General features: G+C 35.8%; 1 protein-coding gene across 1 annotated transcript in view; it reads left to right on the top strand.

The window, feature by feature from the left end:
* The window catches only part of LOC116537246 (transmembrane protease serine 11F), a 69,266-nt gene that overhangs the window by 20,414 nt on the left and 23,507 nt on the right, over positions 1-25,345 (top strand). Inside the window, exons 2-3 of the mRNA XM_032259304.1 lie at positions 7,884-8,035; positions 13,313-13,431. Of these exons, the coding sequence (XP_032115195.1) occupies positions 7,884-8,035; positions 13,313-13,431 (271 nt within the window). The remainder of the gene's footprint in view (positions 1-7,883; positions 8,036-13,312; positions 13,432-25,345) is intronic.

Below are 25,345 nucleotides of genomic sequence, written 5' to 3'. Positions count from 1 at the left end.
CCTTCCTTCCTTCCTTCCTTCCTTCCTTCCTTCCTTCCTTCCTTCCTTCCTTCCTTCCTTTTTCTTATTTATTGTACAGATGTGGGTCTCACTCTGTCACCCAAGCTGGTCTTAAACTCCTGGCCTCAAGCAGTCCCCGTAATTTAACCTCGCAAAATATTGGGATTACAGACATGAGCCACTGTGCCTGGCCTCCCTCTTATTTTTGATCACAGACATTTTATTCTTCTTTCTAGCTCTATCAGAATTTTAAGGATCTCTATGTTTACAGTTTCTGCTTCAAGACTATAAGCACCATGACATCAGGGATCATGTACTGTATATATATTTTATTCATGGTATATTTAGTACCTACCTATTAACACCTAATACATGTTAGGCATTTATGAAATAATTCTTTGTTAAGTATTCAATAATAACTTTTACATTCTAGAACTCTTTAGCCTTTGTATTCAAATAATTTTTGTGAGGCTAAGATCTAGAATTAATTTGTTTCATTCATCTTTTTATGCGTTCATTCAAAGAACAGCAACATTAGTATGCGAAATTCTGCTAAATATTAGGGTTAGATACAAAGTAGTATAATAATTGATTCTATTTCTTAAAGAAGCTTAAGGCTTCTCACAAGTCCTATTCATATAGTTCTTTAGAAATCATGAAAGGCTTTAAAGGTAGAATTTCTGATGCTTTTTATGCTTTTTCTAATACTGTTTTGATGTGTACTCCATTACTGTGACTATTCAAGTTTTATTTTTATTTAAATTACTAAAAGACTTTAGTTCCTGTGTTCTGTTTATTTGATTAGATTTTTTTAATGATATGGACAAAGATGCTGGTTATGATATGTGTCATTACAACACTAATGTGATGTAACAGCAATGTCATTTTACTTGGTGTCCACATTGAATTATTAATGGATAAAACATTATCCCACAAGTTTTTAACAAATATATGGGTTTTATTTTAAATATTCTGTGTTTGTTACCTTCAGCCTGTAGATAAAGATTTTAACCATTCTGCTGAATGGTTAATATCTTAAAGCAGCTAAAATAGAGAATTTTGGCAGTAAATACTGATATGTTTCTATTCTTTATGTTTATGCTTCTCAATATCAGTTTTTTCATTTTGAGAGAAATTCAGAAACACTCATTTTTATAAATTATAAAGAAAAATAATATTCATGAATTACTTTAACAGAAATTGTACAGATTACACTGGAGAAAATACAGAAATAATCTTAACTATAAACTGTCAGGTCATCTGAAGAATTATATTTAAAGAAAAGACCAAAACCAGAACAGAACAAAGCCCTTTGCTTCAGGGATTGAAAGAAACAGGACTATCTTCCAATTATTACTGGTATTTATTAATTGTGTTGTTTTGGATTCTGACAAAGCCATGAAAGGCTTTTATTCTTCATTTTACAGATGAGGAGATTGACATACAGAATTTAACTAGCTTGCTGATAGTAACAAAGCCAGAATTAAATTCAGTCAAGTTGTATTTTTTTTCAATCATAAAAACCCATCACTAGTTTAGAGGAGATACAGAAATTTTCTGTTTAACCTTTAAAAAGTTTACTTACATGGAAGAGTAAGTTTGAGTTGTATGTTTCTCACTTTTTACTTCCATTTTACTTTAACGTGAAGAAAGGAAATACAGCAAATATTTCCACCTTCAAGAGAACTAAAGAACAAAAATAATTTTATCTTTTTAAATAAATACAAAGTATGATAAAAGATTGTTAATTTCCAACAAAGAAAAGCACATGACCAGATGGCTTCACAGCTGAATTCTGCCAAACATTTAAAGAACTGATACTTTTGCTTCCAAAACTCTTGCAAAAAACAGACCTAGAGGGAATGATTTCCAACACATTTTACAAGGTCAGCATCACCTTGATACCTAAGATCACAAGAAAACAAACAAAAAAAAAAACTACAGGCAAATTTCTTAGATAAACATTGAAGAAAACATAGTCAATAAAATATTAGAAACTGAATCCAGCAACACTTAAAAAAATTATGCATCATGATCAAGTGGGATTTACCTCTGGCATGCAAGGCTGGTTTAACATACATCAATCAATATGATGCATCACATTAGTAGTATGATAGATAAAAGCCTCATGACTATCTTAATTGAAAATCTCTCTGACAAAGTTCAACATTATTTTTTGATAATAATTCTCAACAGTTTTGGAATAGAAGGTGTACTAGTCCATTCTCACACTGCTGTGAAAAAATACCTGAGACTGGGTCATTTGTAAAGGAAAGAGGTGTGATGGACTCACAGTTCTGCAGGGCTGGGGAGCCCTCAGAAAACTTACAATCTTCGTGGAAGGGGAAGCAAACACATCCTTCTTCACATGGCAGTGGCAAGAAGTGCAGAGTGAAGGCAGGGAAAATCCCCTTATAAAACCATTAGACATTGTAAGAACTCACTAACTATCATGAGAACAGCATTGAGGTAACCACCTCCATGATTCAGTTACTTCCCACCTGTCCTTCCCATGACAGATAGGGATAATGGGAACTGCAATTCAAGATGAGATTTGAATGGGGACACAGCCCAACCATAACAGAAGGAAAATTCCTCAACCTAATAAATGTCATTGATAAAAACCCTACAACTAATATCATAATCATTGGGGAAAAACTGAATGCATTTCCACCAAGAGCTGTAAAAAGCAATTATGCAAGAATGCCCACTTTTGCCACTTCTGTTCAACATAGTACTGGAACTATGGGCAAGAACAGTCAGATAAGAAAGAAATAAATGGTATCCAAATCAGAAAGGAAGAAATAAAATTATTTTGACATGATCTTAAATGTATAAAACGCCAAAGATGCCACAAAACACTATTAGAACTAATACGTGAATTTTATAAAATTGCAGGGTACAAAATCAACATACAAAAATCAGTATTATTTCAATACGCAAATGAAAACCTAATTGAAAAATCAATGAAGAAAACAATTCCATTTCCAATAGCATCAAAAATTAAAAAAATAAAATACCTAGGATAAATTTAACCACGGAAGTGAAAGGTCCACATGCCAAAACTATAAAACATGAGTGAAAATAAATTAAAGACAATACCAATAAATGGGAAGATACCTTATGTTCTCAGTCAGAATAATTACTATTGTTAAAATGTCCATACTAGACCAAAAAATATACAGATCTAACACAAACCCTATAAAAATCTCAGTGGCATTCTTCATAGGAATAGAAAAAAAATCTTTCAGAGTTTGTATGGAGCCATAAAAGACCTTGAGTAGCCAAAATAAATCTGAGAAATAAGAAGTTTGAGGCATCACACTTCCTGATTTAAAATTATATTACAAAGCTATGTTAATCAAAACAGTGTGGTGCTGGCAGAAAGACAAACACTTACGCCAGTGAAACATAGTAGAGAGCTTAGAAATAAATCCAAACTCATGTGGTTAAATAATTTTTTTTTTTGAAACAGGGTCTCACTCTGGCACCCAAGCTGAAGTGCAGGGGTGTGATCATAGCTCACTGCTCATTTTGACCTCCTCAGCTCAGGTGATCCTCCCACCTCAGCCTCTCAAGTAGCTGAGGCTACAGACATGTGCCACCACACCTGGCTATTTTTTAAAATATATTTTTTTGTAGAGACAGGTTTTTGTCATATTGTCCAGGCTGGTCTGAAACTCCTGGGCTCAAGTGATCCACCTACCCTGGCCTTTCAAAATGTTGGGATTGTAGGTGTAAGCCACTGTGCCTGGCCATGGTCAACTGATTTTTGACAAGGGCATAAAAAGGGCACAATAAGGAAAGGATAGTTTCTGAATAAATGGTATTGGTACCAAAAAATGGCACCGGTACGGTAAATAAAATCAGATTTCCACATGCAAAAGTATGAGATTGAAACTTTATGTTATACCTTACAAAAATAAAATCAACTCAAAATTGGATAAAAGACCTAAATAGAAGACCAGAAACTACAAAAGGTTCAGAAGAGAACATAGGGTACAAGCTCCTGGACACTGGCCTTGGCAATAACTTTTTGGAGATCACACCAAAAGGTAAGGCTGCAAAAGCAAAAATAAATAAACGGAACAACATCAAACTTAATAGCTTCTATACAGCAAAGGAAACCACTGATAAAATGAAAAGGCAGCCTATAGATTGGGGAAAATATTTGCAACCATATATCTGATAAAGGGTTAATATCTACAATTTATAAAGAACTTATACAACTCAATAGTGGGGAAAAAATAACCTGATTAAAAAATGTGCAAAAGACCTGAATAGACATTTCTCTAAAGAAAACATGAAAATGGCCAACAGTAAATGAAAATGTTCTCAACACCATTAATCATCAAGAAAATGTACATCAAAACTAACATTATTTCTTGATAAAAATTCTCAACAGTTTTGGAATAGAAGGTGTATTAGACCATTTTCACACTGCTATGAAAAAATACCTGAGACTGGGTCATTTATAAGGGAAAGAGATGTAATGGACCCACAGTTCTGCAGGGCTGGGGAGAACTGTGAGTACCACCTCACACTCCTTAGGATGGCCATTACCAAAAAGTCAAAAGGTAACAAATGTTGACAAGGATGTGGAGAAAAGGGAACCTGGGACAATGTTGCTGAGAATGTAGATTGGTACAGACATTATAAAAAACAGTATGGACGTTTCTAAGGAAATTAAAAATAAAACTACCATAAGACCCAGCAATCTCTCTTCTGGGCTTATACCAAAAGGAAATGAAATTATTCATAATAGCTGAGATATGGAAACAACCTAAGTGTCCATTGACAGATGAATGGATAAGGAAGTTGTGGAAATACCTACAATGGAATTTTCCTGAGCCCAAAAAAGAACAAGATCCTGCCATTTGCCGTGCATAGATGACTCTGGAGGATGTTAGCTAAGTGAAATAAGCCAGAAACAGATAGGAAAAATATTGCATTATCTGCCTTAGATGTGGAATATTTTTTAAAAAATCAAAAATACAGAGAAGCCATCCAACAAAATTGTGGTTACAAGGGCAATTAAATGGGGAGATGTCAGTCAGAGGAGATAAAGTAGCAGATATGTAGAATGAAACATTTAGAGATCCAATGTACAACATAAGGACTATAGATAATAAAATTTTATTCTATGTAGGATTCATGTTAAGTGAGTAGATTTTAGACTCTGTTACCACAGAAACAAAAAAGTGTTACTGGGTGAGATAAAGGATAAATGAATTTGTTTCACTATAGTAACCTTTTTACTATCTATGTGTATTTCTTAACATCATGCTATATACTTTAAATAGACCCAATAAAATTTAATTTTCTTAAAAAAATGCTGTTGAAAAGTTCCATTTAGCATTTAACTCATTCAGGTTTAAATGAACAAAAAATTGTTATATACAAATCAGGAGAAACGTATAGGAATTTTAAAGGCATTAGGGAATTTAAATGTCATCTAAATAATCTTCTTCAAAGCTGAAACAATTTATACATCTAACAAATGTATCTAAAATATAGTCAAAATCTTAAAGTTTCTTGCATTATTAAGACTGCTCTGAATATATTTTATTTATTATGCTTATTACAAGCTTCTCACAACAGCCTAACTAACACACTTCTTAACAATTTTCTGAACACTTAGTTGTTTTATTATGACCTCATTTTCCACAATTAGGGTAAACCTCACTTCCTTTGCAATTGGCTGGTGTCTGCATACTGTACCTGCCAGCTACACTTCAAAACACATAAATGGGCATTTGGTAAAACTTCTTTCAACTTCCGCATTAGACAGAAGGCAACATTCCAGTTACATCACACTGAAAATAGCTAATCACTAGGCAGAAGAAACTTTTTTTTAAAATCACATATAACTATGAGTTTTTAAAAAGTCCCTTTACAACGATGCAATGTTACCACGATGTGATATTTGACTATCAGCCTCTTACATTTTATTAAACTTGATTCTTGTTATTTCGTGCTTCTTGAAAGGATCAGAGTATAGTAATGAAATCCACAAAACTAAAGGGGAAAAAGGAATGGGAATAATAGAATAATTACAGCAGCCGTAATATCCACAAGCTGCATACTCAAACTACTTATTGTCATAGATTTTGGAAATAGAGACTTCAGTCATGGGTGAGAAGAATGGTATTTCACATGAGTACAAAGCTACTTATTTGTTTTTTCTCTAGATTATATAATTCTAGCCTTAACAGTTGCTTTTATTAGAAACATATAAACAGCTATTAGTGATAGAACTAAAATAAAATGAGTCAAAGAGAAAGGCTGTAAAACAGATATTTTTCATTTGGTTCAGACCCAGAACCAAGTGTAAGGATAGCAAATTGCTCTTTATTAACTATATTGACATATTTATTGCAAACACTCTATTTTCCTTTAATCTTCCCCATCTTGCCTGGAGTCACAGTCATTTACCTGTACATCCAAACAAGTGGACCCTTAATCCTTTTCTTGTTCTACAGCTGATCAATCATTTAACAAAGTTCAGGAACTACAGCTAAATCCATCTCCTCCTCTCCACCGTATTACACAGCCTCAGTTCAGGTCTTCACAATCTCCTTCCTGGACCTTCAATACGCCCTCTAAACTGGTCTGTCTGCATGCTTGCCCTAATCCCCATCCTCATTCACATCGTGTGACTTGTCTAAATCTTCAGAAATCTTCTACCTAATTAAAATTTTGTATTGGCTTTCCACCTCCTCCAGAGTAAATTTCCAGGTGTTTACTTTGGGTTATGAGACTCCTAGCCCACCAGCTCTACCATATCCTCTTCCTAGAATTGCAGTCTTGTGAAAGACTTGCAATCTTGAAGAGATATTGAGACCATAAATTCTTAGAGGGCAAAGGTCATGTTTCATTTATATTTTTATCCTCTATTACAAGTGAATGCTGTTTCACAATCGTACCTTTTTCCCCCCAAAATGCTATTTTCTCTGTTCTTTTCTCTCTCTCTCTTTTTTTTTTTTCAACCTGGTGAACTTTTATTCCTCAAACATGTAATCGTGTCACTTTCTTAATAAAATCTCCTGACACAAGCCTGCAAAAAGTTAGTGCTCCCTCGTCTTGTACAAATTTATTTTGCCACAGTTCACACAATCTAATTAAACTACTTGTTTCCATGTCTGTCTTCCCTTTTAAAGTGTGTGCATCCCAAAGGCAAAGAGTTTATCTTAAAATTTGTATACATTTAGGGATCCAGAGCAGTTTTTAGAACATTATTTTAATGTGGTAGGTACCATGATCTCATTTAATGAAACAAGTTTACAATTAATATTAAGTAAAGCTAAAAGCATAAAGACATTTACAGAAAAATTTCACTTGCAAGATATCACAATATTGAATCCTTTTTGAGAATTCAGACAATACAGTCAATAAATAGCAACTTTCAAGTTGGAGAAAGATAAGTGGTGTAAGATATTTTTGGGTAATGGAGGTAATGCACCAATGGGGTCATGTGAGTCAAATGTAAGTGAAGGATGCTCATAGGTAGTGAAATCTTACTAAGTACAATTCACAATTTGTGATTTCACTGGGAGGTGCTAGTAAATGAAAAGAGCCATGATCAGATCTTCAAAAGTAATGTTGCTACTTTTACATGATTGAAGGCCAGTAAGCCAGATAAAATACAGTGGGAAGATATCCTCACTTGAATGTCAACATCAGCAGTACTTTATCTAAAACTCATACTGTGATTGGAGTTTTGGGGGAGATACACAAATTAAAACCTACTGTTCTTTTCAAGATCTAAGTTGCTTACTGTTATTTATGAGTATAAACTATTTTCATAGAGGAACATAGTAAGTAAACATAAAGTTGAAGTATAATGGATTTTTATTGTCTCTATTTTCTTTCTATTATCACAGACCTGTTGAATTTTCAGAAGCTGAATTCTCACAAGTTGAATATCAACGAAAACAGCAATTTTGGGACTCAGTGCGGCTAGCTCTTTTCACATTGGCAATTGTAGCAATCATAGGAATTGCAATTGGTATTGTTACTCATTTTGTTATTGAGGGTAAGTATCCAGGTCACAGTTCTGTTGCCTAAGAACTTAATGACTTCGTACCTTGAAAGTGACATTTGCATGATACTATCATTTTAATTACCAGTCTTTTACTAATGTTAAATTATAGTTTGCCTCTGCATTGAGCTCTGTGTTACATATTTTCACTTAGTTAAGTTTGAAATAAGCATTGCATTGATAGACACATCTAAAAGAAACATATAAAAAAGAGAAAGAAGAATGTAAAGATCACCTTTAGCATGTGCTAAGTTTAGTATACTTTTCTCAATCAGTATATTAATGAGTTGCCTCAAGAAAAGTTCATGATATGAGAAAAGTTACCTGAAAAATACCTTTAAAGGGCTAAACATCAAGCATATTTTTGAAGGAAAAAAAACAGATTTTTTATGACTGTGGGAAGAAGGAAAAGCTAAGAATTAATTCCTAATTATATATACAAAAATGGAGAGTTAGTATCATAGTTGAGCCAAATGACAACCAAGATTCATTTACTTCATCTTTGGTTTCTGTATTTTTTTTTTTAATTGAGACAGTCTTGTGCTATCACCCAGGCTGGAGTGCAGTGGCATGATCTGGGCTCATTGCAACCTCCTCCACTTCCCAGGTTCAAGAGATTCTTGTGCCTCAGCCTCCTGGGTAGCTGGGATTACAGGTGCCTGCTACCAAGCTCAGTTAATTTTTGTATTTTTAGTAGGGATGGGGTTTCAACATGTTGGCCAGGCTGGTCTCAAACTTGCGACCTCGGGTGATCTGCTATACTCAGCCTCCCAAAGTGCTGGGATTACAGGCGTGAGCCACTGCATCTGGCCAATTTCTGCGTTTTTAATCACAGGTGATTGAGACTTAAAATTTTAGGCACTCATATCAGTCACAACAGTAAAACCACACTTGGAAGTTCCAAAGAAGAAATGAAATACTGTCCAACATGCCCAGTTTACCTTCCTACCCTCATTATTGGGGGATTGATAATATCCATTCCTTAGACTCATAAAATGAAAGCATAAGCCAAGCTACTCTCTACAATGTTATCTTTTTGTTAATATTTTCTTTGGGTTAGAAAGTAATGAAATAGTTTTGTTTTTAAAATGCCCTTCACTCCTAATGCTTAAAAAAGAAAAAAAAAATTAAGAGATAGTAAAAATAATGACAAAAAAAGCATTTTAGCCATTAAAAAACATTTTAGAGGTCATCATAGGCTGAATCATGCTCCATTCCCACCCAAAGATGTCCATGTCCTAATTGCCAGAATCTGTGAATGTTATCTAATGTAACAAAAAGGCCTTTCCAGATGTCATTAAACTAATAATTTTGAGATGGGACATTATCCTGGATTTTTTGGATAGGTCCTAAATATAACTACAAGAATCCTCTTAAGGGGGAGGAAAGAGGGACAAAGGAGGAAGAAGGCAATATAACAACAAAAGCAATAGGAGAAGGTGGGATAATGTAAAATGGAACCATCAGCAGGAATGAGGATAGTCTCTAGAAAAAGGCAAGAAACAGATGCTCCCCTTACAGCTTCTAGAAGGAACCAGCTCTGCCACCTTTTTTATTTTAGCTTTGCAAAACTCACATGTGATATATGACCTCCAGAACTGTAAGAGAATAAATTTGTGTTATTTTAAGTCACCAAACCAACAGTAATTTGTTATAGCAGCAGTAGCAGCCAAGGATTTGAGTGTTGACTGCAGATAATTGAAATGTTGCCTGACTGCAAATGGACATTTAGGAAAAGAGGGGAGAAGGTAACCCATGACAAAAGTTAAACAAGTAGAATGGGATAAAATAGAGATATATAAGATGAAGCCATTTTTAAAAGGAACATACCTATTTTTATAGCAGAAGGAAGCCATTGAGGGAAATTACATGCTAGTAACTAGGGTATCAACAGAAGACAAATTATTTCTAAAATATTGCTTTTATGGATTGTAAATGAATAGATCTGAAAGACAGTGGAGTAAAAATTATCAATAATCGTGAAATAATCACAATAGAAATAAGGATTTTAGCAGACATAATGGTAAAAGTCACATCACCAGGATGGACGTGTATTTGATGGGATTATTTTTATCCTAAAGATCTCAGTAATAATGAATGATCAACTTTCAGTATAATTCTGACAATCATCCACTGTCTTTAAAATTTGGCAATTTTTAAATAAGAATTAATTAAAGCCGTGACTTTTGATTATGATTAATTTATCAGTGTCCTTCAGCCAGAGATCACAGGAATACATCTTCAGTTGTATAGAAGGGAAAAAGAACATATGCCATGGAGAACCACAGGCCGCCTAGAAAAGATTGTTCAAAAAATGCACTGTAAGATTTTGGCTTGTCTTAGGTGATTCGGGGGAGCGTTGAAGGAACTGGATCTTTTCTCTGGACTGGACTTTTCTTCTGATTGCTGTCAGAAACCTGAAATAATGCTATGTTTTAACAAAATCCAGAAACCCAATGATCTAAAACTGTTTTTTAAGTTTGGTTTCTTGAAAACCTAAAGAGTAAACTGTGCATTGAGTTAGAATCACTTGTCTTCCTGTTCTATAGGACTGGATCCACTTCCAGGAACACAGGAATTTTATTTTCTAGTGAAATGTTATTCTCCCATGAAATCCCAAGAGCCAAGCATACCTTGATTTTAATCTCATAAATTAGGTGATCTTTAGCAAACTACTTTTCTACCTCATTAAGCTTCAGTACCCTTATGTAAAGGGTATACTATTATTTTTACTAAAGAAAATTGTTGCAATGATTAAATTAGATATGTGGTTTTGCATAGTGCATGGTATATAGTAATAGTTCATGAATATTTGCCATTATTGAATTGGATTTCTACAATGGCTTCCTAATTGATCTTTTATAAAAACTTATTTCTTCACTGGTGAAATGAGCTGAGCATATAATAAAGATTCAATAAATGGCAAATATCATGTTCTCTGCATTTAGTGACAATTCAATAAATAGGTATTATTTATTAATACAAAGATTCAACATTAACATAATTGCTATAGTGTAGTGACTAATATACTTATGCTTTATTTATAACTTATATTTTTAGAGCTTTTAAAAGTATTTAAAGTATATATTAGCATCACTTTTACTTCTACATGATTCCAGAACATGATTTTGCCCAACAGGGAAAGTCTTAAGGACAATATAGGTTTATGTATATGTTAATGAATAAAATAGCTCTGTCACTCTGGGATTAACCTTAATCTTTTTGTTTTTTGTAATAGAACTTTAATTATGAAATCTCGTCAAGATGTGCCTTTAGAAGTAGCTTGAATTCATTAAATTTAATAAGATAATATATGTGAGAGCTGATTAGACAGAGTTTAGTGTATGTTAGGAACTTGGTAAATGTTGATTAATTCATCTACTCATCCATCAGTAAGAATAAAGAAATAAAAGTTGTCAGCAAAACAACAAAATAGATTGTAAACTGTCACCCTGATTCATATTTCTCAACATCTCATTTTGAATGAATAAATTATATTTTTTTAAAGAAGTAAGAGAATGCTTAGAATCGATTTAGTAAGTGGAGCAAAAAACACACAAATTTATGTTGATAAGCTGTCCCAGCCAAGTAAAAGTTATTTTAACAGAATAAATAAAAACAAAAATTATAATATCAATTAATTCTAGATATTAAGGCTATAGATTTTTATCCTCTTGTATATATTTTTCTGGTCATTCCAGATTTTCTGATATAGCATTTATGATCTAAAAAATATTTTTAAATGAATGTTTAAGTTTTTCAAATATTTTGAGAAAAATTTAAATGAAAATTTAAATGTTTTAAGCATTTGAAAAGCGTCTTAAAATGAATGTTTAAAATGGGGTAAGAGATCGGAAATTTGGCTGGGTGTGGTGGCTTACACCTTTAATCCCAGCACTTTGGGAGGCCGAGGCCAGTGGATCACCTGAGGTCAGGAATTCAACACCAGCCTGACCAACATGGTGAAACCCTTGTCTCTACTAAAAATACAAAAATTAGCGGGGCATGGTGGCTTGCCCCTGTAATCCCAGCTACTCAGGAAGCTGAGGGAAGAGAATCACTTGAACCCAGGAGGTAGAGGTTGCAGTGAGCTGGAATCGTGCCACTGCACTCCAGCCTGGGCAACAGAGTGAGACACCATCTCAAAAGAAAAAAAAAAAAAAGAAAAAGATTAGAGATATAAAATGAGTTATAGTTACAGGATTTAAAGACTGAAAATTTAATTGGGTATTGGAAACGAGGATGAAACCAAGCCTTGGGTGACCATGTGGATGATAGAGCTGTTCACAAACAGAGAAAATATAGGAAGTGGGGCAGGTATAAATAAAAAAAGGAGTAAATGATTATTTCACTTTGGAAATATATTAGAGGTACTTATTTAATGTGCAACAAATAGTCTCCTGAAGTCAGTTGATATAGAATTGAAACTCACGACAAAGATTTGGTCTGAAGATAAAGAATTTAGGAGTTATCAATAAACAGTTAGTGTCTAAGGCCATCCCAGTTAAGAATATGAAAAAGTAGTATGACCGGGTCAAAGGTAGAACCTTTGGATGCCAAAGAGAAGGGTGGAAATAAAGAGCTCACCAAGATAACTGAGAAGTGTGGCCAGGGAGAAAGGAAGAAAACTGGAAGATGGCTTCATAAAACCAAGGATAGATTGTCAGGAAACGCAATGAAGACTACAAGGAAATCAAGGGGTAAAACAAAGAAAACCCTAAAAGATAATACAACTGTTGTCCTTGACAAAGACAGTTTTACTGGTGTGTTAGGAAGATTACAGAGAATTAGGGAGTGAATGGAAAAAAAAGAAGGTGAAAGCAATAAATACAGACTTTTACTAAAGTAAGCTTAGCAGTAGCATAAAAAAAATTGGCAGCATGTTCAGTGTATATTCATGATATAGTTTATGTCTGATACCCCTGTTAGCAATTCTTTGAGGAAATTGATGACATTTACATGACTTTCAGCAATTGCTTTCAATATTATCTTTCTACTGTATGTTGCATGTCCAATTTTATGAACATTTTGATATGCATAAATATCTATAAATGGAGTATTCTGTATTAGTACTTTGGGATCAGAATATTTTATTTTAACTGGCGGCAGTGATGAAATTACAAAATATTTGAAAAATTTCTGCAGTAATTTTTATACTAAATAGAAATAAACTGCATTATAGTAGCTTATTTAGCAGATGTGGGCAAGATGTAGGGGACAAAGCAACTTAATACCTTTAACCATGAGACTTTTGCTTCTTTTACCTTTCAGATGATAAGTCTTTTTATTACCTTGCCTCTTTTAAAGTCACAAATATCAAATACCAAGAAAATTATGGCCTGAAATCTTCAAGACAGTTTATAGAAAGGAGTCATCAGATTGAAAGAATGGTAAACTCATAGAAATGTTAAATGTTTATTAATGTGTCTTTTGCATCATTTCGAATGTGGGTGTTATATAGGAACTTAGTCCCAATCTCTTGTTTTGTAAAATGGAGATGACATAGTATGTAAGACATATAGTTGTGAGGATTAAATTACTTAATATGTATAAAATACTCAGAATATTGTGTGCACCATCAAATGTATGTAGTAGATTAGAGTATGTAACTAATTAACTCCTGAGGGTTGGCTGAAACAGATGTTTCCCTATTTTTAACTCTTGATTTTATCTTTCTCAATTCATTTTCTTTAATCTTTTTTAACATGAATATATAGAGTTGCCGCAATCAACTTACCAATTTGTTTATTTTGAAAGTACTTAAAAGATAATATAAAAGGACATGGTATGTCTATAATTCTTGATATTAATCTTCAATTTTGTTATGCCTCATATATTTTGTTTTTTTGATAGCTTATGTATTTATCAAGTTCTTTTTAATTTTTAAGGATATTGGGTGTGACATTCTCATTAATGGTCATAGCAGAAAGTTGAAGAGAATGGTCTTCCATTTTTTGTCCCATGAAAGGCATGGTTATGGAGATCACAGATTTGTTTAGCAAAATTCAATATATTACCTTAGATTGTAGTTTTTTAATCTTATAAGAGTTATTCTAGAAGCAAGAATTAATGGCCAAATAGGAAGGGCACTATGTTAATATGATTCTTTATGATTAGCTTTAGACAGTAATACCCTTTAATAAAAGATGAGAACTTTAGCGTTCCCATTCTTCTCTCACTATACTATCTTTTCTCTGTATAAATAAAATAAATTTATTCACAATGTGAGAAAATATTTACATTTTATTTTGTTATTTATGTAAGTTTATTCCAAATGTTGAAAAGCAATAAGAGCTTTTCCATTTCCATAGCTATTTAAATAGTGTTTTTGTTTTTTACAATTATTACCACTGTTCTTATGCCATTCAAATAATGCTTCCGGCATTAAAATATATTTTCTTTCTCTTTCGTGTGTGTGTAAGCCCTCTACCATTTTACTGTATTATCAGACATTTCCAAGATCTTGATATTTCTTTAAATCTCCTTTTCTAAAATCTTATGTTTCCTGCTCAATTTCAACTAGTTGCTCTGTAGGTCCACTTTACAAAGGTAAACTTAGCCAGGACAGGACTGCACACTTTTGTGAGTTCCATTGTTTCTTGCATCCCATGTTTTCCCTGATGTAGTGAGATATGTCCTCAAGTGCCTTCCCTAAGAAAAAGTTCATAGGATGTAAAACTTATGAATTATTTCATCCTGAAAAAAATCCTGTATTCTATATTCCACTCAGTTGAAAGCTTGGAGGTAGAACTTTAAATCGAAAATTATTTCCCTTAAAGTTCATGTAATGTGATGCCTTTGCCTTTTTTTCTTTTTGCTTAGGATTGCTTTGATGATTTGGGCTCTTTTTTGGTTCTGTATAAATTTAAGAATACTTTTTTTTTTTCTAATTCTGTAAAAGATGATCTTGGTACTTTGATAGGAATAGTGTTAAATCTGTAAATTACTTTGAGCAGTATGGCCATTTTAATGGTATTGATTCTTCCAATCCATAATTATGTCTATGAGACAACATTTGTTTTGTCTCTAATTTCTTTCAGCAGTGTTTGGTAGTTCTCCTTGTAAATATCATTTACCTTTTTTATTAGATGTATTCCTAGATATTTTTTGTGTGTGTGACTGTTGTAGCTGGGATTGCATTCTTGATTTTTCTGTCAGCTTGAACATTATTAGTGTTTAAAAAGGCTACTAATTGTTTTATGCTGATTTTCTGTATCCTGAAACTTTAATGAAGTTAATCAATTCTGGGAGCTTTTTTTGTGAAGTCTTTGTTTTCTAGATATAGAATTATATAGTTTGTGAAGAGAGGTTGTTGGACTACTTCTTTTCTATTTGGATGCCTTTTACTTTTTTCTCTTGCCTGATTACTCTGCATGGGACTTCTATTACTATGTTGAATAGGGGTAGAGAGAGTGGGCATCCTTGTTTTGTTCCAGTTCTCAAGGGGAATGGTTCCAGCTTTTGCCCATGCAGTATGATATTGGCTGTGGATTTGTCATAGATGGTTCTTACTATTTTGACATATGTTCCTTCAATGCCTAGTTTGTTGATGGTTTTTATCATGAAGAGATGTTGGATTTTATCAAAAGCTTTTTTTGTATCTATTGGGATGATCATTTTGTTTTTAATTCTGTTCATATGGTGAATCACATTTATTGATTTGTGTATGTTGAACCACTTGTGTCCCAGGAATAAAGCCTACCTGATTGTGGCAAATTAACTTTTGTTGCAGCTGGATTTGGTTTGCTGGTATTTTGTTGAGGATTTTTGCATCCATGTTTATCAAGGGTATTGGCTTGATGTTTTCTTTTTACATGTCTTTGTCAAATTTTGGTATCAGGAGGGTGCTAGCTTTGTAGAATGAGTTATGAGGACTCCTTTCTTGCTGATTTTTTTTGGGAATAGTTTTACTAGGATTGGTACCCATTATTCTGTGTCTGGTAGAATTTGGCTGTGAATTCATCTGGTCCAGGGATTTTGTTAGTTTGTAGATTTTTTATTATTAATTAAATTTTGGAACTTGCTATTGATGTGTGCAAGTTTTCTATTTCTACTTGGTTCAATCATGGAGGTTATATGTTACCAGCAATTTATCTATTTTCTCTAGACTTTCTAATTTACATGAATAAGAGTGTTCATAATAGTATATCTTTTCTATTTCTATAGGATTGGTTGTAATGTCAACTTTGTCATTTCTGATTGTACTCATATGGATTGTCTCTCTTTTTTTCTAATTTAGATAGCTGTCTATCAGCTTTGTTTATTCTTTCAATAAATCAAAAATTTGGTTTTGTTGATCTTTTACATGGAATTTTGTGCATCAATTTAGTTTCGTTCTGCTCTGATGTTAATCGTCTTTTCTTTTGCTAGCTTCAGGGTTAGTTTGTTGTTTTTCTAGTTGCTCTATGTGCATTGTTAGACCGTTAATTTTAGATCTTTCTGACTTATTGATATATATGTTTAGTGCTATAGACATTCCTCTTAACACTGCTTTAGCTGCATCCCAAAGATGCTGGTGTCTTGTGCCTTTACTTTCCCTAATTTCAAAGAAATGTTTGATTTTTGCCTTAAATTTGTTGTTTACCCAAAGGTGATTCAGGAGTAAGTTGCTTAATTTCTATGTAGTTGTGTGCTTTTGAGATATCTCCTCAGTAATGATTTCTATTCTTATTGCACTGTGGCATAAAGTGTGCTTGCTATGATTTTTTAAAAATGTATTGAGGCTTGCTTAATGGCCAATATTTGATTCATCTTAGAGTATGTTCCACGTGCAGATGAGAAGAGTATACATTCTGTGGTTGTTGGGTGTAGTATTCTGTAGATGTCTGTTAGATCCAATTGGTCAAGTGTCAAATTTATGTTCACAATTTCTTTGTTAGTTTTCTGTCTCAATGATCTTTGTAATCCTGTCAGTAGAACTGATGATGTCTCCCACCATTATTGTGTAGCTGTCCAAGTCTTTGTAGGTCTAGAATAACTTTTTTTTTTGTAAATCTGGGTGCTTCAATGTTGGGTGTATATATATTTTGGATGGCTGAGTCTTCTTGTTGAATTGATGCTTTTATCATTATGTAATAGACTTGTTTTCCCTTCTTTACCGTTGTTGGTTTAAAGTCTGTTTTATCTGATAAAAGAATAGTGACCCGGTCTTCCTTTTGTTTTCTGTTTGCATGACATCTTTCTCCATCCCTTTTCTTTGAGCCTGTGGGTGTCATCACATGTGAAATGGGTCTTTTGAAGGTAGCAGCTTAATTTTGTCTTTTTATCCACTTGCCACTATATGCCTTTTAAGTGGAACATTTAGACTATTGACATTTAACTTACTATTGATATGTGAGATTTTGTTCCTGTCATGTTGTTAGATGATTGAATAGTTAGCTTTATGGTATCTGTGGGCTATGTACTTAAATGTGTTTTTGTGGTAGCTGGTATTGTTCCTTCATTTTGATGTTTAGCGTTCTCTTAAGGACCTCTTGAAAGGCTGATAAAGATAATGAATTATCTTAGCTTTTTCTTATCTGAAATGATTTTATTTCTCCTTTACTTATGAAGCTTAGTTTGATGGGGAATGAAGTTCTTGCTTGGAATTTCTTTTCCTTAAGGATGCTGAAAATTGGCCACCAGTCTCTTCTAGCTTATAAGGCTTCTGCTGAGATGTCCTGATGGGGTTCCATTTGTAAGTGACCTGACCTGTCTCTGTAGCTACCTTTAATATTTTTTTCTTTTGCAGTGAACTTGGTGAGTCTGATGACTGTGTGTCTTGAGGATAGTTGTCTTATAGTGTCTCTTGTACGGGTTCTTTGAATTTTTGAATTTGTATGTGAGCTTCTTTAGTGAGATTGGGAATATTTTTGTGGATTCTATGCTTAAATATGTTTTTCAAGTTGTTTTCTCTCTCTTCTTGTCTATCTGGAATGCCAGTGGGTCACAGGTTTGGTCTCTTTACATAATTTCATGTTTTGTAGAGGTTTTGTTCTGTTTTAAAAACGATTCTTTCTTTATTTTTGTCTAAAGTTGATTCAGAAAACTGGCCTTTGAGCTCTGAGATTCTTTCCTCAGCTTGGTCTATTCTGTTGTTAATGCTTCCTACAATATTATAAAATTCCTGTAGTAAATTTTTTAATTCTAGAAATTTAGTTTGGTCCTTTCTTCAAGTGGCTATGTCATCTTTCACCTCTTGGATCATATTACTGGACTCTTTGAATTGGATTTCAACTTTCTCCTGAATCTCAATAAGCATCCTTGCTATCCAGATTCTAAATTCTGTATCTGTGGTTTTAGTCATTTCAATCTGGTTAAGAAACATTGCTGGGGAGATAGGGTAATCGTTTGCATGCAGGCAAGAAGACAGTCTGACTTTTTGAATTGCTAGAGTTTTTGCACCTATTCTTTTTCATCTGAGAGGTCTCATGTTCCTTTATCTTTTTGAATTTGGTGTCATTTGAATGGGCCTTTATTTTTCTTGAGATTTTGGCTGCTGTATAAGTTGAGTATAGCCTGTTGTCTTCATTTCTGGGTGCTTTCAGAAGGCCAAGATTCTGTACTGAGTCTTTATTTGTGGCTAGATTCTTTCATGGGTTTCATAGGCATGTGTTCTGGAATAAGTTTGTTGGTGTTATAATTCAGACTGTGATCCAGTAGATGATGCTTAAGAGTAATGGCTGGCAGATAGGCTCTTAGCTGACCTGCTCTTGTGTATTTCAGTGAGTTTGCAACAGTGCTCTGTGGCTGTGGGGTTGAAGAGAGATGACCCTTTCACCAGGCCCATGCCTGTTCCTTAGGGGGCCCCCTCCAATCACTGGCATCATGCCCACTTTCCTCTAACCAAGGGGTGCCCTGGCAGGCTGTGTTTCTGCCTCCACTAGTGGCAGTCCAAGCTGAAGATTAGGTTGCCAAGAGACCTGCAATGTTGTGGAAGCTCGCTGGTCCTCTCTGCTTGGTGGAGTGAGAGCAGGTTGAGAGGTATGTCTGAAGGTGGTCTGTTGATGCCTTGACCTACTGGTCAAGGGTGAGGGATCTCTGGGCAGGGTGGTGTTGTCATGGGTATGCAGCTGATGTGGTGCTTGTGGCTGAGGGATTTTTTTGCCCAGCAGACAGCTGTGGGGACTGCCCAGCTTGTTCTCCTTCAACCAAGTCTCCTTCCTTTGCCTGCCAGAGTATCTGGCCCAACGAGCTGGTTTTGTCCCAAGCCTCCGGACCCAGATCACTGGGTTGTTAGATGTCCAGGGCTGTGGCGCTTCTTCGGGCGAAGGCTGTGGCTGTCAGACAGAACACACTCTTTCTGGATTATGCCTGTAAAGGGAGGCACACCAGCATCTGCACCAGCCCATGAATCTGTGTCTCACTCTTCTGAGTGTTCTGAGAGTGGGGGCTCTTCCCCTGCTCAAGCACCAGTCACAGATCTCAGTGCGGCACTCCTGAACTATGTGCTCTAATGGGAGGGGGTTGAGATTGAGCCTGCAGCTTTGTCTTCTGGTCCCTTGGGGTTGGAGACTAACTCTGCTAGGGGAGTGATATGCTCCCAGGCCACCAGTAAAGCACTTGTACTGGGCAGTGGAGGCTATGCTGTGTGCACGCTCTTGTAGAAGCAGCCAGGCAGGGTCCTTGAGAGGGGCTGGTGGACAGCAGATTGTGCAGAAGAGACACACCCCTGTCTCATGAGAAAGGCAGCCCTGCTCTCTCCTGGCCCTGCAGTCAGCAGAGATTAGGGAGATGGAGAGCCTCTGGCCATGTTTTACTGTAGCTGCCCCACATGCAAAACCCTCTGGGCTCCATGCAGGCAGGAGCTGTCTCTGCCTACTCTCTAGGCAGATCCCCCTGCCAATTCAAGTACCTATGAGGGTCATGGGATCTCTTAAATGTATGATCTCAGAGATCCCCAGCAAGAGTACATTGCCCCACAGTCCCTTCATTCACCCCTTTCCCAGGAGCTATTCAGGGCGAGGAGCTACATAGGGTTGCCACCTCCTCCTCTTCAGCCTTTGTGTCTGCATTGCTTCTCTATCAACTCTGAATGCTTTCTCTCCCAGAGGTCTGTTTGATGTATGTTGGCTTACCCAATATTTTGGTCTTTCTCAGTGGGAGAGTTCCTTCCTGGCTGTATCTAGGCAGCCCTCTTGTCGCCCCCCAACAAGTTCTCAGTTATTTTTTATTGGTGGCAAAGAGAAGAGGTAAGTGAAACATTATATCCACTTTTAATGGTTTATTAACACTTTAAATCATGGCTCTTCAGCAAAAATTTTTAAACGCTGTCTGTCTCTACCATCTTTCTATGCCCCAAAGCTATATGACAGCCATACGTGTGGCAGAGTTTGCATGAAACTGTTTTGTTTAAAAACTGGATTTATATTTTGACAGTTCTCTATCGTTATTTCCAAAGTTAAAAAAATGACTAGTCTGGTAATTCAAACAAGATTCTAATTGTTTACATACTGAGAATTGCTAGTGTGATTAAATTAATATTAATTACTTAAAATTAGTGAGCCAAGTATCACTACTTAACTAAATGGAATGCAGGAATGATTTACCGAGTACATATCCTAGGACAAGCAATCATTCTAACAGCCTGGTCTCCATTTCCCCTTGGGAGCATTCAGTAATTAAGATACTACTGCTAGGATTCCATACCTCAAAGCTAATGCTGTAAAAATTATTTGTTTAGATAAAAAATAAGTATAAATACGAGTTCTGGAATTTTTCCATATATTCTATGATACATTGACTTCACTTTGGAAATGATTGCTCAGGACAGTACAAAAAGATAATACTATAAATGACATCACAGTTATTCTAGTTGGATAGGAAAGATATTTCCAAAATAAAGACTGGAAAATTCTCTTGACTCCCATCCACTATGCAGAATTTTCAGTATCAAAAGGCTACAGATGTCGACTCCATAACTTTAATCTCATTCTAATCTTCATCTCTAGGATTTCTTTAAGAAATCTTAGAAATTTTATAATGACTCTCTTTAAGATCCATTCTTTGTTCCCCTCTATTTCAATAGATTAACATTTGCAATACACAAACTTCTTTAGAGACACAAAATATTACCTTTAAAAACACCTTTTCATTTAAGTTTATTGAATCTTTTCTTGGCTATAAGCTAAAAATCTTATCTAAAAATTGGGGATGTCTGATGACAGAACTTCCAAAAAATGGAGACATTGAAATAGTTTTATAGCTGAGCATTTTCTAGCACCAATTAATTTATTTTTGTATAGTTTACATTCCAAAACACACAACCTATGACTGGGGAATCTTGAATAAGTAATTTATTAATCAAGATCTTTCAGGAAAAATTCTTAAGGAAATGAAGACAGCGGGAAAGGACAAAAGAAGAAGCTAGATTAAAATGTAGTTTCAAAATTGTAACCTGAGCATGATTTCTCTGGGAGATCTGGAGCCTAGATTAGTCACGGAGGTAATTCTTCCCAGAAGTTAGAGGGTTGGGTTGTTTGTCTTATACCAGTAGATCTGCCCAGAGCATAGCCTACCAGACATTACTAAACAAGGTGCTCAGGTCAGACAAGGGCAATCCTCTGGAGAAGTACAGGCATGAAGTGTTATCAGTCAACTCTCAATGCTGGGGAATGGGTACGCCTCCCCATGTGCAATTTGGGTAAAGAACAAATATCTGCTACAATTCTTTTCTCACAACTCATTATCATTTAAATAAATTCAGCCCCTTAAATCAATTTCAGAAGAAAGAAGGAAAACTGTATTTGCTTGGCAAGTGACTGCAAACAATAGCTCCCCACTGGCCTGCCTCCAGATAACACAACTCATGATCCTGGCTTTTCTTCTTTCCCTTCTGTGGCTCTGTGATTTCATCCATTCCCATAATAGGAGTTCAGAAGAAGATTTGAGTTATCAGGAAGATTTCCTGGAGAGGAAAGAGGAAAAGAATCAGCTTTATTTGTGTTTTTGCTCTCTGCTGGCACATATTCCCTTGACTTTAGCAGGAAATTTGCATAACTTACCTGATTGTTTTCATGGGTGGACCTCAAAAGGGATTCCCTACCTGGCATGCAGTAAGCACTGATCCTCCCTGACTTAATCTGCATTTAGTTCACAAAGAAAAGATGCGTGCTTAAACTTGCCAAAAACAGTACCTGGATGGACATGAAGCTAATTAGTCAGAGCCGTATGTATTGTTTCAAATATGTTATTTTGTTTTTTAATGCTGGAGTTCAAAACAAACACTACAATTGGTATCTGATTTTATGGTGAAGATTTTTCCCTTACTTTACCATGAGCTTAGACACTATTTTGTTTCAAATAGAATAATCTCTAGTAAAATGATCTCTTCTTAGGTTTGAACTGTGAAAAGGGAAAGGATACAATTAGTTTTTGTAGTTTGGATTAAGCACCATATTACTGAGTTCCCAACAGAAAAATGTAAATATGAGTTAAACTTCCCAGAAAATAGTTGTAACAACAATTAGGTATCTGGGGAAGAAAATTTTCCCTACCCCTTTTAAACTTAGAAGCAAGAAACCACCTCTGAAGAGATCTCTTAGGAGATTTATATACAGGGAATAAAAGATGCCTTTGAAGCCTTCTTTAAGAGTTTCTTTCACCAGTATCTTCCTACCTGTCTATCCTTCACCAACTTTAACATCTGTCTTCAAATATGTAATTAATTCAAGGTTGTCAAAGTCAGTTAATGAACTTAACACAAGATCTAAAGACTGCTTCCCTGGGTTCATATTACAGAACCACCACTTCCTCTACCACCTTAGATAAGATTATATATCCTGAGCCTCAGTTTCCTCATCCATTAAATGGAGCTGATGAGACTGATAAGTTTCCTCCCAAGGTCATGTGAGGTTTAAACAAAAGAATCAGTCCAATGGCTGCCATATGGCATGGAATTAATACTTGCAAGCTTTTAGTAATGGTCACACCAGCATTGTGCTATACCAGAATATGCCATTTTTTAAATAGAGGTTGACACATTGGGGGACCACGGTTTGTTAATATCACATTTTAGTTTGAATTAAATCTTGATATTTTCTTAAACTCTAATATAATAAGACTCCTGATCCTTCCCCAAAGTGTCATATGTATACAGTTCAGAATTTCACTGGACATTTATCTAAAGTGCTAGATACATAAAAATTACATTTTCTCCCTGTTCCTTGAGAGATGGAAATAAAATGAGCTCAGAGAAGCTTAGTGAAATCATAAGGGTCATGACTCAGAACTGACCCAAACCTGTGGAATGACCCAAACATCTGAGGTCACCACTGGGGTCTCCTGGCTCCCACCTTGCTGCAGATAACCACAGATTTCTACTTACATTTGGCAACATGATTTGCAGATTAAAACAATGTGTTGCCATCTTCTTCCCTCTACCATATTGTTGATTCTTAATTCATTAATTCATTTATTCATTCACTCATTTATCTATCAATGCCTGTGTGTTTACCATGGGCCAGATAATGTGTGGAGCATTGGAGATACAAACATAAATCAGACACACTTCCTGCCTTCACACAGTTCATAGTCTAGAATGGAAGAGACAATACTGTAAACCAGTATGGTAATTGCTAGTAATATAATAGAATTATATTCAAGATGACAAAGTGGCCCAAATAAAGATGTGTTCAACTTTGAGGTGGGCAAGTTAGGGCTAACTTAGTTGTCATTGGAGTTTCTCAAGTAAGGTAAAGTTGTAATGGAAGAAATTTGCCAGGGGAACAAAAAAGTTGTAGGAAGAGGAAAATGAATGTCCCCAGTCACAGAGGTGTGAACCAGCCTGCTGTGATTAGGAAAGGGCAATTAAATCAGTAGTTAAGAGGCTTAACTTAACTCCCTGACTGGGGTCAGGGGAGCAGGGGACAAAAGCAGATGGGAGTAAGGGTGGGATGGGGGTGGCCAGAGGCCAGGGGCCATCCACCACTTCCCGGGAGGGCTGTGCCTGCAATGGGTTTATTAGTGGGCAGGGCAGGGCAGGGCAGCCCAGCCTCTTGTCTTCCATCTCCCCACGTGATCCTCCCGGCTGCCACAGAGCCCTCTCCCCTCAATGGCCTGGAGCCCTGGCTACCATCTGGGACAGTGTGGAGCCTACTGGCACACTGCCCACTACCTAAGGTTTTAGGCTGCAGGAGCTGGCGGGGCTTGCTTGAACCCCGCTCTTCCTTGCACAGTTGAGGATCATTCTTATTAGCATCAACCATCCCATATTCTGTGGATATCTGAGCAGTCAAGCTGGATAGTGTTATACTTGTGAATGTTACTGGGATTTCAGTTAAAACTGGATTAGCTCCCCCCTTGTGACAAGCTAATGTCTCAATTCTTTGTAGGCAAGAACCTAGAATGGGTGGGGACCATACTTCAAAGAGGAATCCTTATTTTGATGCTGTGCTGTTTTCCTTGTTGGGCCATCTTCATCAATACTGAGAGCATCGTCCTGCTCTTAAGTGGATCCTGATGTCACCCAAATTTATGTGATGATTTTCATTCTTGCTCTTCCAGCAGCATTCCTGTTCTGGCTGCAGAGGAGATATTTACAAAAGCAAGGGTATTATCTTGCCTTAAGATATCACTGGAATCACAGGGAATGCAGTCTATGTGGGACTTAATGCACTCTCGTTTGGAGACTGTGGACCTTGGAGTGTTAGAATCTGCCTGGGCCAACACCACTTCCCAGTTCTTCCTGTCTGCACTTCTTTTCCTCTACATGTGGTAGAAAAAAACTCAGATCAATACCTGGGAAGGTTGGACTAGGGACTGTTCCCAGGAGTGGGGCTCCTACATCCACTCAATATATTCAATATACACCTATACATTTATTTTATAATAAATAGACTTAAAAATTTTAAAAAGCACTGGACTGAGAGTTAAGTCACAATGACAGGTCAATGTAAGCTTACATAAGATCTATTTCTGTGGTAAATTTTGCCCCCAATATCTACATCCTGTTGGAAGAGGGATAGTCTTCCTCCCCACAAGATTCCTTCCTGTCCCTGACTCTTCTGTCTCCTCTCTGCTTCCGTCTTCCATCTTCCATCTCCCCACATGCTCCTCCCAGCTGCCACAGAACCCTCTCTCCTCAAGGGCGTGGAGACCTGGCTACCATCTGGGACAGTGTGGAGCCTGCTGGTGCACTGCCCACTACCTAAGGTACTAGGCTGCACCTTATGTAAACTTACATGGACCTGTCATTCTGACTTAACTCTCAGCCCAGTGCTTTTTAAAATTTTTAATCTATTTATTATAAAATAGATGTATAGGTGTATATTGAGTATATTGAATGGATGTAGGAGCCCCAGTCCTGGGAAAAGTCCCTAGTCCAAC

The sequence above is a fragment of the Sapajus apella genome, unplaced genomic scaffold (assembly GCF_009761245.1).
Source record: "Sapajus apella isolate SASKATOON/1434 unplaced genomic scaffold, GSC_monkey_1.0 scaffold108, whole genome shotgun sequence".
NCBI lineage: Eukaryota > Metazoa > Chordata > Mammalia > Primates > Cebidae > Sapajus > Sapajus apella.
This window is presented reverse-complemented; position numbering and strand designations above follow the sequence as displayed.